General features: G+C 32.7%; 1 protein-coding gene across 7 annotated transcripts in view; it reads right to left on the bottom strand.

The window, feature by feature from the left end:
- LOC145295845 (nose resistant to fluoxetine protein 6-like) overlaps positions 1–13,886 on the bottom strand; it is a 387,176-nt gene that overhangs the window by 146,507 nt on the left and 226,783 nt on the right. For all 7 annotated transcript variants that reach the window (XM_080141605.1, XM_080141582.1, XM_080141591.1 and 4 more), the window contains exon 7: positions 8,750–8,843. In XM_080141605.1, coding sequence (XP_079997731.1) covers positions 8,750–8,843 — 94 coding nt within the window. The remainder of the gene's footprint in view (positions 1–8,749; positions 8,844–13,886) is intronic.

The raw sequence follows: 13,886 nt of genomic DNA, 5'->3' as shown, positions 1-13,886 counted from the left end.
GACTTTTTTTGAAAAAGAAAAACAAAGCACATTTTAGTGGATTTATTATTGTAAGTAAATTGTTTTTATGTTTTAATTTAATAAGATTTCTGTGCTTTTGCATTTTTTTTTTCATTTCCATACTTGCCTAATTATAAAAGTTACAATAACAAGAGAAACACATATTTTTATTAAAAGTTAAACTAAAATTATTCATTTAAAAAGCGATGCCTAGAAGAGACATAAATAAAGAAACAGTTATCTTATGGGTGGATGAAGTGTATGAAATAGAATGTGTATATGCAATGGTGTGCAAAGTAAAACAAGATTATTCATCTTTGATTCAAGTGCAATCATGTTTGGAGTTACCCAAGTTATCTCTCATCAACAATGTTTGGCTGATTGCTGATTCCAGTCATTTTGGTAAAAGATTTGATACTTTGTGTTCCTAACACATTGTATGTTCAGTGATGTGGTTTGTTGTTTATTATGGTGCTTTATTTTGACAGATCTTTTTTGGAATATTTATTTTAGGAGGGCTGTATATCTTGAGTAGAGATAAGCAGTTGAATTGCAGCTATTTTAACATCTTTTCATTTGTATACTGTTTTTCGTAGATTTTCAGTTTTATTTTTCCCAAATTTTAAGTGAGCCATAACCAAGTTTTATTTTTTTAAGGGAGTCATAAAAAAATGAATTTTTTAAAGATTTATTGTTAAGAGATATCTAGGTTTAATCTTTTTTTTTTTTTTTTTTCAAGTGAGCCATAACATTACCTTTAGAACTACCAGCAATCACTGTAAAAGGATTATAGAAAATGCGAGTGTCTTGTATGCTTAGTTGAACAAGTCCAAAATAGAAGAACAGAGGTTGCATCAATTTAAGACCATGTTTGTTATTTACCAAAACTCATAGTGTCGGTAAATAACAAACATGGTCTTAAATCGATGCATGTCTTCTATCCCAACCATCATCAACAGGCCTGAGGTGATTTCGTTAGCATCTGACAAAGCCAAACTCTTTGCCAAGAACTTTGTAGCAAACTCAACCTACCTCCTGAATTTAATATTTTAAAATATTACTTAAAATCGCTAAGGTTAATGTTTTAAAGAATAATTAAATAAATATTGAATTGTATTAAAAACCCACACATAAAAAAGTCAATCTTGGTTGCAAAAATCTACGAAACATTCAGTTATTTTATATTTGCTTCTGTCATTAAAAAGTTTGCTTTAAATAGTTTTATTAAAATGTTTTAAAAATTATGCATTTTTCAAATCTTGTTTGTTTATACTTCTTGCTTATATTTCTGATTTTATTATGCATAATAATTGCCTCAGTCTAGAAGAATTTCTCCTTCACTGATCACGACAGAATAGATCAGCGTCCTGAATTCCCAATGATTAGGTAAGTAATTTAATGTTTTGTATGATGCAACATCCATTTATTAAAGTTTTGTAAATATATATAAATTTGATCACAAATAAATAATACAACTCGTTTTTATTTTTATTAAAAATAAAAATATCAATTCACAAAAATCTTCTAGAAAATTAAAAAGTTTTGTAAATATATAAACACACTCTCTGTAAAAATCAGTCATGGTCGTGAATAAATAATATAACTCATTATCAATCCAAACTTTAAATTTTTGTAAATATATAAAAAACGAACTCTTATTGTTTACTGAGGCGATGTGTGTACGAAGGTCAAGTTTAAGCCGTTGTCGACTGAAATGTGTCCTTTTTTTCATTTCAAAGAAAGAAAATTTAACCAATACAAACACTAGATATTTCTTCCATTCCTTTTTTTACGCACATTTTATCTTTCTTTTAATAATATATTGGAATTCTTTCCCTTTTCCTTGTACCTTTTTTTAATTATTCCACGGATTTCTGCTTTTTGTATTACTTTGGATCATCTTCCAATTACGCGATTCCTTTGGATTTTACTTGTGTGAATGGAAATTTAATTAACTTTCTTGGATTCTGCATCTTTGGATTTTACCATCATTGGATATTTTACCCTTTACCAGACTATCCATTCACGTGAAATCACTTTTTTATTCACCATATTCCCTCTGCTTCACTTTTTGTTATCAAGTAAGATCTATGACTTACTTGGAGTTTCATTTAATACTTTTGCAAGCAAAATTCGATCCCACATTTTGCTAAATACTACCCTCTGATGGGAAGGAAAGTATTTCTTCGAAACTCCACGGATTAAGGACTATCCACTTATTTAGTGTTTCCTTTTTAAAATTAGATATGTTTTTAACTCTTTTTCAAGGTGTTTTTTAACATGTTTTATTAACTACTTGGTCTTATCGAGCTTTTACATCTGGTTGAGATTACTTTATAATATTAATTCTGTAATATAGTTTTAATTTATTTTAGTTTTGCCATCTTGGATCATTTTGGTAAACTTGACTGTAATTCTTATTTTATATATATATATATATATATATATATATATATATATATATATATATATATATATATATATATGCATATATATATATATTATTTTTTATTTTTTCTGAGGAAGTCTTTTGATAATAAAAATGAAATATTAAAAATTCTGTATATGAGCTAACTAAATTCTTTTGATATAGCCACCTATTGTATTCATCCATTATATAAAGAAAGAAAAACAGAAAGACGAACAATCAACTTATTATTTTGAAAATATTTCATGAGAAATTTGTAAAGGAAAGTTGATTTTTAAAGTTAAAAAAATTAAATGCTGGTGGGGAGAAAGGGGGGAAGAAAGAGGAAGGAAAATCTAATGCATGACAACATGATGGCTGCTGAACATGAAAAATATCCGGATAGCTGATGCTGTTGGGTTATGAAATGTAATTGCTTAAGCTTAGAATGTAAATGGTGTCTGCTTTCAATGCACATCACAATGTTTTTTAACCTCTTGAAAAGTAAAACAAGTTATGACGTGTTAGTTGGGAATAAGAAATTTTGTTATTATGTGAAACTTGTAGAATGCATAAAAAAGAAAAGAGAGAAGGAGAAGGAGAGTTAGTAAGAATAATCAATGCATTTGTGCTATGTCTATGAAGCCTACATTTTCGTTGGATATGTCGATTTTGCTATTCTGTCAAATTCTAAATCATATGTGAAGAGGACAAATAATAAGTTGTATATAATATTACAATAGAAATAATAAGTTGTATACAATATTACAATAGAAATAATAAGTTGTATATAATATTACAATAGAAATAATAAGTTGTATATAATATTACAATAGAAATAATAAGTTGTATATAATATTACAATAGAAATAATAAGTTGTATATAATATTACAATAGAAATAATAAGTTGTATATAATATTACAATAGAAATAATAAGTTGTATACAATATTACAATAGAAATAATAAGTTGTATACAATATTACAATAGAAATAATAAGTTGTATATAATATTACAATAGAAATAATAAGTTGTATATAATATTACAATAGAAATAATAAGTTGTATATAATATTACAATAGAAATAATAAGTTGTATATAATATTACAATAGAAATAATAAGTTGTATACAATATTACAATAGAAATAATAAGTTGTATACAATATTACAATAGAAATAATAAGTTGTATACAATATTACAATAGAAATAATAAGTTGTATATAATATTACAATAGAAATAATAAGTTGTATATAATATTACAATAGAAATAATAAGTTGTATATAATATTACAATAGAAATAATAAGTTGTATATAATATTACAATAGAAATAATAAGTTGTATATAATATTACAATAGAAATAATAAGTTGTATATAATATTACAATAGAAATAATAAGTTGTATATAATATTACAATAGAAATAATAAGTTGTATACAATATTACAATAGAAATAATAAGTTGTATACAATATTACAATAGAAATAATAAGTTGTATATAATATTACAATAGAAATAATAAGTTGTATACAATATTACAATAGAAATAATAAGTTGTATACAATATTACAATAGAAATAATAAGTTATGTTTTTGTTCCACGTTTTGAAAATCTCCAGAGACGCTAAAAAAGGTTTTACATTCAAATTCTTAAGTAATGCTTTTTATATTATTTTATATAGTCTTTTGTTATTTCCTTTTAATTAATTTATTATTTTTATTATTATTATATATGTTAAGTATTTTTATTTTGTTATAATTTATAATATTAATGATTATTTTTATTATATTTTATTTTTATTATATGTTATTATTTAGATAATTAATATTATCTTTTGTGTAATAAATCATAATTCCTTCATATAGTAAGAGGAAAATATATTATGCCATGATAGTAGCTCTTCCACTTTTATAGTTTTGAGTTAAAAAATAGAAGGCATTACTTTTGTAAGGACCCTCATAAATCATTTTAAAAAATTTTCTTTAAAATGAAATAAAGAGCGAAATCTATGAATAAAGTTGTTTGTCATATTAACTCTGGAGACATTCATCGCTATTTGTTTGTTCAGTTGAGTTTGAATAGTCAATTGAAATGCTTCAGAATGAAAAAGTGTAGCTGAAAAGAGGATTCCTTATTTAGGTAATAAATTTGCAGTAGCAAGACTAAAGAAATAAAATATAATTAATGCGAGGAAGAAATAATGATTCTAGAAAGAAATTACTCTGGTGTACAAATGGATCTGAGTGTGAGAGTGAAAATTGCTCAGACTATAGTAAGCTGATTTTTTGGGTGCAAAAACAAAACCGTTTTCTCCCATATGTTACTTTTATATATGATTTCTGAATTAATTCATTGATATATATAGCCATGTTATAACATGGCTATTAACAATACCAGACACAGTAACATTCAGCACTAGACAAGGCACACACTGCTACTTAATTTGACACCCATAGTTTTTAAATCAATAATAAGTACATTTCTCCTACATCCATTAAAATAAAACTTATATAACTGGATTTACAATAAAATTTACTTAAAAATGGTATTTTAATATTTTTTGTTGTGATTTGTATATTCGAAGAAATCGCTATTTAAATATGATTATTAATGACGAAACATGCCAGCATAGTATGCCCGCTGGTGGTAGATGGCAAATAAACGGTCGGAGTGTGTTCACATAAATACTCAAAACGGAAGTTGTATCCATCGACGAGGTTTCTAGTTGTTTTAGCTAATTAGGGTAAAAAATTTTCTTTGCTATGGAATTTGAACACAACACGTATGTCTTTCCAAAAGTTAGAATATCTCAAAGTTGACACTTTGTAGTACAAAGATTAAGTAAAGATAGAAACTGTGTTCAAACGTTATTTAATAGCGAATATATTAATTTCTTTTGTCCTACAATTTCTATGCATGAATCATTAGCTATAGTGACAACCGCATATAAACATGAGAATTTTTATGTGCCGAAACGTGCACAAGAAAAACTGTAAACAAAACGTTCATCAACTTCCGAACATAAAGTATTCATTTTATTTTTGTTATTTAGAAAAAAATAAATTTTTAATTATGGAAATGAAAAGAATATTTTAAAAAAATAAATTCTTTGAAAAATAATGACCGACAATGACCACGCTTTTAAATGAGTTAAAACACGCAAACCATTTATCCAGTTAATTAAAGGAATAACTTTTATTGGGTTTGTTTTACAATCCACAGAGGTATGAAAAAGTGGTCAAAAAACAAATATATGTTACTAAAGGCAAGTTACTCTTCTATCTACCTCGATAAATTTTGGGTGTTGTTAATGTTTATTCTGTTCAAAAAACAAGTAGTGTCGAGCATTACATAAGAACAAGAAAAAATGGCTGCAATATCTCTTGAAGTCTCAACAATGACTTAACAATAAAAAATTATACAAAATAGTGGTAGAAACTCACCTGATAATTGTTATGGTAACTTGAAGCTCTTAAAATGAAATTTAATTATATCCTAGTTTAATGTACTTGAAAACATAATGCTGATCTGTTCAAAATTTCCTTTAATTTGATATTCTACAAGCCATATTTTGCTAATAATTTCTTTGAATCATGTCATGGTGCCATCTTGGATTTCCTGGTCACCATCTTGGATTTTTCATGATGTTATAATGGGAAATGATAATGTCCATCAGAATAATACTTTCTATGATGATAAAGCCTTACTTACCATTTTTCTTAGCAGTTTTTATGATGTTTCTACTTAAAACTGTTAAAATGAAACTAGAATAAGCTAATTAGTATGTTCGTAAGTTACCAAGTGAGATGGTCGTAAATAACAAGAACTGAACCTTCGTGGTATTATGATATGTTCAAAATTTCATCATATTTTAAAAAGATCTGAAGATACAACTTTTTAAAGATAGGTTAGTCTGTAAATTGTGCAAATTTCCTACTATTTTCAGTCACAGGCAAAATGTCCAGTGAACCACACATTTTTTGATATTTGTTCTAATGGTCCGATTTTAAAAAACTAAAGATATTATTTCTTTCTTTTTTATGCTCTTTTCAATAATGCTTGATTTGAGTTTATTCGGTCTAAAGAAAAAAATGGTGAGGTATTGCTACTTATATATCATTTTGAAGTGTGTTTTTCGCTCTATCAAATCATATTATTGGTTACCGTTCTCAATCTCTTCCTTAATTTTTTTTGCAGGCTTTTCAACAGCATGGACAAAATTCAAATCTGCACGATTTTCTTGTTCCAGTTCAAACTAGGCCAAAAAGCTGCCGAGACAGCTTGTGATATCACTGATGCGTTTGGTCCAAGAACCACTAACAAATGTGTGGCATAATGGTGATTCAAGAAGTTTCGTAATAGTGATGAGAGCCTCGAAGATGAAGACGGTCACGGCCGACCAACTGCGATTGGTAATGAACATTTAAAAGCCTTAATTGAAGCTGATCCTTGGAAATCCACACGAGAAGTTGCTACTGAACTCAAGGTCGACCACTCAACAGTCGTTCGTAATTTAAAGAAAATAGGGAAGTCAAAAAAGTTGGATAAATGAGTGCCACATGAATTGAACTAATAAAAAAAATCGTCATTTTGATGTGTCTTCTACGCTCCTTCTGCACAACAAAAATTATCCATTTCTCGAACGGATTGTGATGTGTGATGAGAAATGGATCCTCTACAACAACCGGCGATGTTCAGCACAGTGGTTGGATGCTAGAGAAGCTCCACAACACTTTCTGAAGCCAAAATTGCACCATTGGTGATTATTTTATGGTCTACGGCCGGTTTCATTCATCACAGCTTGTTGAATCTGGGTTAAATGATTACAGCAGAGAAGTACTGCAGACAAATTGACGAAATGCACCAGAAGCTCCAACATATGTGTCCGAGATTGGTCAGTATGAAGAGAACAATTCTCCTCCATGACAACGCTCGCCCGCATATTGCTCAACTGACCCTCCAGAAGCTGAACGAATTGGGCTACAAGACACTGCCTCATCCGTCATATTCACTAGACCTCTCACCCACTGATTATTACTTTTTCAAGCATCTCAACAATTGCCTGTGTGAAATGTTTCAAAAGTCGAGATGATGCCGAATCAGCCTTCAATGACTTCATTGCTTCTATGCTAATGGAATAAATATAATTGTTTCTTGTTTACAAAAATGTGTTGATTCTAATATTCCTTTTTTGATTAATAAAGTTTATTATAAAAGAAGTTATGATCTTTTGAAGTTGAATGTCAAAAAACAACATTATTTTTGTACCAACCTAATAATTATTGAAAGCAATGAAAGAAAATGCACATCAAGAATTGGCTTTAATAGCTGCAAAATTAGATATGCATATACAACTTTTGCTAAGAAAACTATAGCTGTCAACGAAATAAGGAAAATCATTTTAGTATATATAAATAAGATAATAAAAGAGAAGCAACCAACCAAAGATATGATTAAGAGTCAGATTTTCAGCACAAGTTTATTTAGTAAACATTTTTTGTGTAGTGGATATGCGAAATTGAAAAAAGACAATATAAACAAACTGCATATGCATGCACCACTCAGTTTCAGACAAACTGTTTGAGAAGACAAGTCAGCCTTGGAGAAATGTACCAAACATCAACTCACTCTGCATGAGGAATTGGTTTCAGAATATGGCTAACAATTGATGTGGTATTCATCAAATCTTATGACTTCTGCAAAAACAAAGAAGCTCCCCTCAAACTGCTCACCAAGTTTCAATAGCGCCAACCAATTCAAAACATATGTACAAGATCCATAAAGAGCATTGCTGCAGCAGTGAAGATATGAATTCTGGCATTTTGTTGGAGGATACCGACTTCACAATTACAAGGGTGATAGATTTGAGGCAGGAGGGGGAACTATGAAGGGGTAAATCATATGGTTTGTTGTTTAGAATTGAAATCAATTATTTGTGACACAAGTCCTGTTACTTTTCAGATGCACTTCACATGATTGGTGTTCAGATTGAAAACTTCAAACTCATTAAGATTGAAAACTTCAAACTCATTAAGATTGAAAACTTCAAACTCATTAAGATTGAAAACTTCAAACTCATTAAGATTGAAAACTTCAAACTCATTAAGATTGAAAACTTCAAACTCATTAAGATTGAAAACTTCAAACTCATAAAGATTGAAAACTTCAAACTCATAAAGATTGAAAACTTCAAACTCATAAAGATTGAAAACTTCAAACTCATTAAGATTGAAAACTTCAAACTCATTAAGACAGAGAGGATGTATTATTTCCAAACAAAAGTAAAAAATAATTTAGACGAATTGAAGTAAACACTTTCTCTCATCATTTACTTACCTAAGTAAGAAAAAAGTGTCAACAGAATAAATACCCATGATGACTGCTTGAAAAGTGAATCTTTTACTCATGTCCAAAGCAGTTAAGGGGTTTCCTAAAAAAATAAAAAGAACAATTTAATATCTCCAAAGACTCTTTGTTAATTGAGACTATTGTAAAAATCAAAAACAAACAAAAATACAATAGAAAAGGTCAGTCATTGCTATAGACTATAGAAACTGAATCATTCTCATACAAGGGTAAACTTCTTTGATATTTTCTTATAGTTCTGGATCGTATGATATGCAAAAACATTTTACTATCATTAATCTTACTATAGCACATATTCCCCACCCCCACCCCCACCCACAAAAAGCAAAACAAGCAAATTTGGATTTGAGGTTAGGAGAAATCTAAAAATGAATAACGACCGCTTGACATATAAACACCCAAATTATTAACTATGTGTCTAAAAATGAGTCGAAGGCGATAAAAGAACAGACGCACGGACTTTCTTTACTGGTAAATATCTCAGACAAGAAATTGTCTTGATTTCAGATTGCGTATTAGCTTCTATATTTCTTTTCAGCTTAATTGCCCAGTTTTTAATTTAATTCATGCCTGGCCAAGTAACTGTTGTAAAATCTAAATGTGACGAAGTTCAGGATCTATTCAAAATATATAAGCAGAATATTGGTTTTCTTTCCTTTCCTTCTCCTTAAAAAAGAAGAGAAAGCTCTCACTAAACGACCACAAATGTAAAGTGTGCCCCCCCTCCCCTACTCCAATGACCTGGGATAGAAAGGGTAGAATTCCTTAGCGTCATTTGCATGGTGGTCGAAGAGAGCCACACACCGAAGATGTAATTTTAGCTAAGTACATTTTTTGTTTTTTCTTTGCACACTTTATTTTATTTTATATTTTATTTTATCCTCTAACAAATCTAACCCTTTTTTTTTTTTTTTTTTTCGTTTGTGCTTATATCATTCTATGTAATTTTATCTTATTTCTCGCAAATCTTGACCATTCTTGATTCACTTATTTTAAAACAATTTCCCTGACAAATTTTTCTTTTTTACCATGTCACATCGACGTAGTAATGGGGAGGGGGAATCCCTATTTAGCTTATTTAGATGACAGAAGAACTTTATTTAAGTACAATACTTAATAGTAACAGCCATGGTAAGGTGCAAAAAAAAAAAAAAAAAAAGTGCCGCCCAATTTAACTTTCACTATTCGTTACCTAAATATGCAGTATCTTAGCTGTGATACTAGAGCTATTCTTCCTGAGTGGATGCTATGCTCCGTGCGTGACCTTAATGTCTTCCTTTAAATACAAAATACGAATTTCCGATCCGCCATGAACTAGTTCTTGTAACTGGAACAAACACCTAACTGCTAGCTACGAAATCCCAATATACATTTTACCTCCAAGACGATTACCTCTGTCTAACCTGCATGCGCAAAAAAAAAAACAAAAAAAAACCTTACCTGCCACTCTAAATCTTAATGTAGAACTGTTTCTTGTAAATTAATAACCCCTGTCCCTTGAAGGCTAACAATCTGCTCCTTCCCACCAAACCGCCACTTAACTCCTACATTTCACACCGTTTTGTACTGGAATCTTTAACTTCCAGCCCCTAACCCTCACATGCTAACTGCTTAGTCATCACTAAACATCTATAAAATTCTACCCTTTAGACATGCATTGGGGAGTTCATTCCTATTCCAGTTGGTATTTAACAGCCAAAGTATGTACTCGGAAGCAAAGCACACCGCACTGCATTACACAACTATGTCTCCTCTTAGATAGCTTTGCAACGCTAATACGAAACTGAACCAATGCTCCTTGCTATGCTAAATGTCCATAACTCTTACTTGAAAGCTGAAAACATCTTCTCTCAATAATAGAAACTCACTTTGTACCTTCAACTTTATTCGCACCTACTAAAACCAGCCCATATATCTATTTACCAAATTACACATGACTCAAAACTTACTGTTTTACCCGTACTATATTGCATTCGCATCTCGTGCCCTGCTGTCATCTAAAATATAGTTTGGGCACAACTCGTAGTCCAATTCTTAACACCTACTCACACTTTAATGTTATACTAGACCCAAGCTCACATGAATAAAAAAAAAAAAAAAATAATAATAAAAAATATATATATATATATAAAAGAGAAAGCCTCAAACCACATTATCTCCTCCTAACAAGCCTCCTTACAATCATAGTTGCTTACACTGCATGAGCTCTACTCAACCCCTTTATCCAGTAACAATGAAATAACAATTTCCCTAATCCACTTTGAGGAGTGTAACTATTTAGCAGATATAACCTCTACAAACTAACCCAATAACATTAACTAACCACGTGGGGTCGCAGAAATACCTGGATTAGAAACCAGGCGCGGAGCAAACCCTCTCAGTGGTGACGGACCCAGTAGATCTTTCCAGATCATCCGTCTAGGAGAAGGAAAACTCTGAAACTAAACCAAAGAGGAGGGAGGCCTCTTCAGTCTTGGATGACAACCTTCCTAGAGCTGGTGACTCAAACAAATTACCGGTTTGCAAACCTAAATTGCTTAAGGAGTAGATAGATCCTGCCTATCGCCCGGCTTCCATTCTCCTTCTTTGCCTATTAGTCAGGCGCAGAGATACTATCACAGTGATTCGACAGAAACACCCATTGGTAGATCTTGTTTCTTGTCTAGGGCAATGAACGCCGTTTCCCCACTCCCGACACACCCCACCCCTAAAGCTGGGCACTTGAGAATGCTTGAGTACCATATATGCCTGAGCAATTAGATTGGGTTGACCTTCCTCTGATGAGTTGAGAGTACCGGATTGACAGTTACTGGCTGCTGTTTCCGACTGGTAGTACAGAAGCCTTAACTCTTTGGTAGTGCTTAGAGCGGCTGCTCCATCAACAGTTGTATAATATCGGGATGTTTGCAGTGCCATGGCGCGCATGGAAAGGGACCCTGCACTCATCCCTGGTGGGCTTTCCTGAGGCCACAGTCCTAGTTGATGGAGGGTCAGCTGATGGTCTACTTGTGATGCATGTGTGATATTCTGCATAACCTCCTGTTCGGCTTCCCCTAACCTAACTGAAACTCGTTAAAAAACATGATGACAGTACAATCTAAAAATAAGCTTAAACCAGGCTTAGGGTCAAACAAATCCAACTTGCCTCCTCCCTTGAGGCTTGCATTCACAAATATCCGTGGGCTTAGAACTAATTTAGCTGATGTTGAAGCATTTCTCCTAACAAATACCCCGGATATCTTAGCACTAAGTGGGACTTACCTACACTCCTCCATCCCCTCTAACTACTTTAACATGCCTGGATATCTCCCACTCTGCTGTAAGGACTCTGACAGACATATGCACGGACTTGGAGTTTACATTCGTAATACCCTTCCCTTGACTAGAGAAACAAACCTAGAAACGGATGATCAACCTTTATGTGCTTTAGACTAATCATGCAACACAACATTAGCTACTTTTACTTTCTCTACCGCTCTCCCTCGACCCAAGACTGCACCATAATAAACAAAGTATCTGACAGCATAGACACAGCACTCTCCTTCGACACTAGCGCCCAAGTACATGTATTTGGCGACTTTAATGTCCATCACAAAAACTGGCTTGGATTCTCTACTTACACAGATGCAGCAGGCAGCGCAACTCATAGCTTCTCTGTATCTCACTCCCTATCGCAAATTGTTACTTTTCCAACCCGTTTCCCTGATCAGGAAGAACAACACGCATCGCTATTAGATCTGTTTTTGACCACAGTTCCTGATGATTGTGTAACGAAAGCCGACAGCCCACTTGGGAACGCTGATCATGCGGTGATAATGGTTGAAATCGCCCTAAACTCTAGATCCAAAACTGAAGAGCTAGTGCTCAAAACAACGAGATATTATAAAAAGGCTGACTGGGAAGCCATCAGAGATCTTATCAGAGACGCCCCATGGGGAAATATTTTTTCTCTTCCTGCTGAACAGTGTGCAACTGAGACCACTGAATAGTTCAAAACTGCAATCGAAGCGCATGTTCCCATGCGGAAATTCTATAGCAAGCCCCACTCTCCCCAATGGTTTACTTCGACTTGCACAACTGCCATTGCTCAAAGGCAGCATGCATTCCGCAGGTTTAACCGACATAAGTCCAGTTCAAACAGACAGAAGTATATAGAAGCTAGAAGTAACGTTAAGAAAGAAATATCGACAGCTAAGAGGGAATTTACGGAAACCACTAAAAAACGCATCGAAGCACAAAAACTAGGAACTCGTGACTTCTGGAAAATCTACAACAGTGTAGTAAATAATGGGCAATCAACAATTCCCCCACTAACCAACAATCACGAGGTTGTCTCCTCAGCAACCGACAAGGCTAACATGCTTGCCAGTCGGTTTTCCTCAAACTCCACACTGGACCCTCTAAACCACCCTCTACCTCAATTTCCTATGCGGACAGACGCCACGCTAGACGATCTGATAATCACCCCTGCTCAGGTGCATGCTATCATAAAGAACCTTGACACTTCAAAAGCATGTGGACCCGACCTCATCCCAGCTGTGCTATTAAAAAAGTGCTCAGCCGAAGTAGCTCCCGTTCTCTCCAAACTCTACAACAAATGCCTTAATGAATCTTGCTTTCCGGGCTGTTGGAAAACTGCTTCTGTGGTACCAGTATTCAAGAATTCTGGCGAAAGAACTGACCCATTAAATTATCGCCCTATTAGCCTCCTCCCACTTTTTGCCAAAATATTTGAGACCTTAATTAACCATGCTCTAGTCCAGCACCTTACAGATGCTAAACTTCTGACCGACCAACAATATGGATTTAGACAAGCCTGTTCCACGGCAGACATCCTCACTGTAATCTCTGAACGCATATACCATTCACTGGACAAAGCGGGAGAAGGCAGAGCGGTAGCTCTAGATATATCTAAGGCTTTTGACAGGGTATGGCATGAGGGTCTCCTCAGGAAGATTAGATCTTACGGTATCACTGGTAGAATACTTAACATAATTAAATCCTTCTTAGATAAGAGAAAAATCCAGGTTGTCCTCAACGGTCGTACATCTAAACAATATGATATAAATGCGGGAATGCCCCAGGGATCTATCCTTGGACCTCTGCT

This window comes from Euprymna scolopes, chromosome 2, assembly GCF_053919585.1.
Source record: "Euprymna scolopes isolate OS-2025 chromosome 2, ASM5391958v1, whole genome shotgun sequence".
NCBI lineage: Eukaryota > Metazoa > Mollusca > Cephalopoda > Sepiida > Sepiolidae > Euprymna > Euprymna scolopes.
Note: the sequence above shows the minus strand (reverse complement) of the source record. Positions and strands in the feature narration are given on the sequence as shown.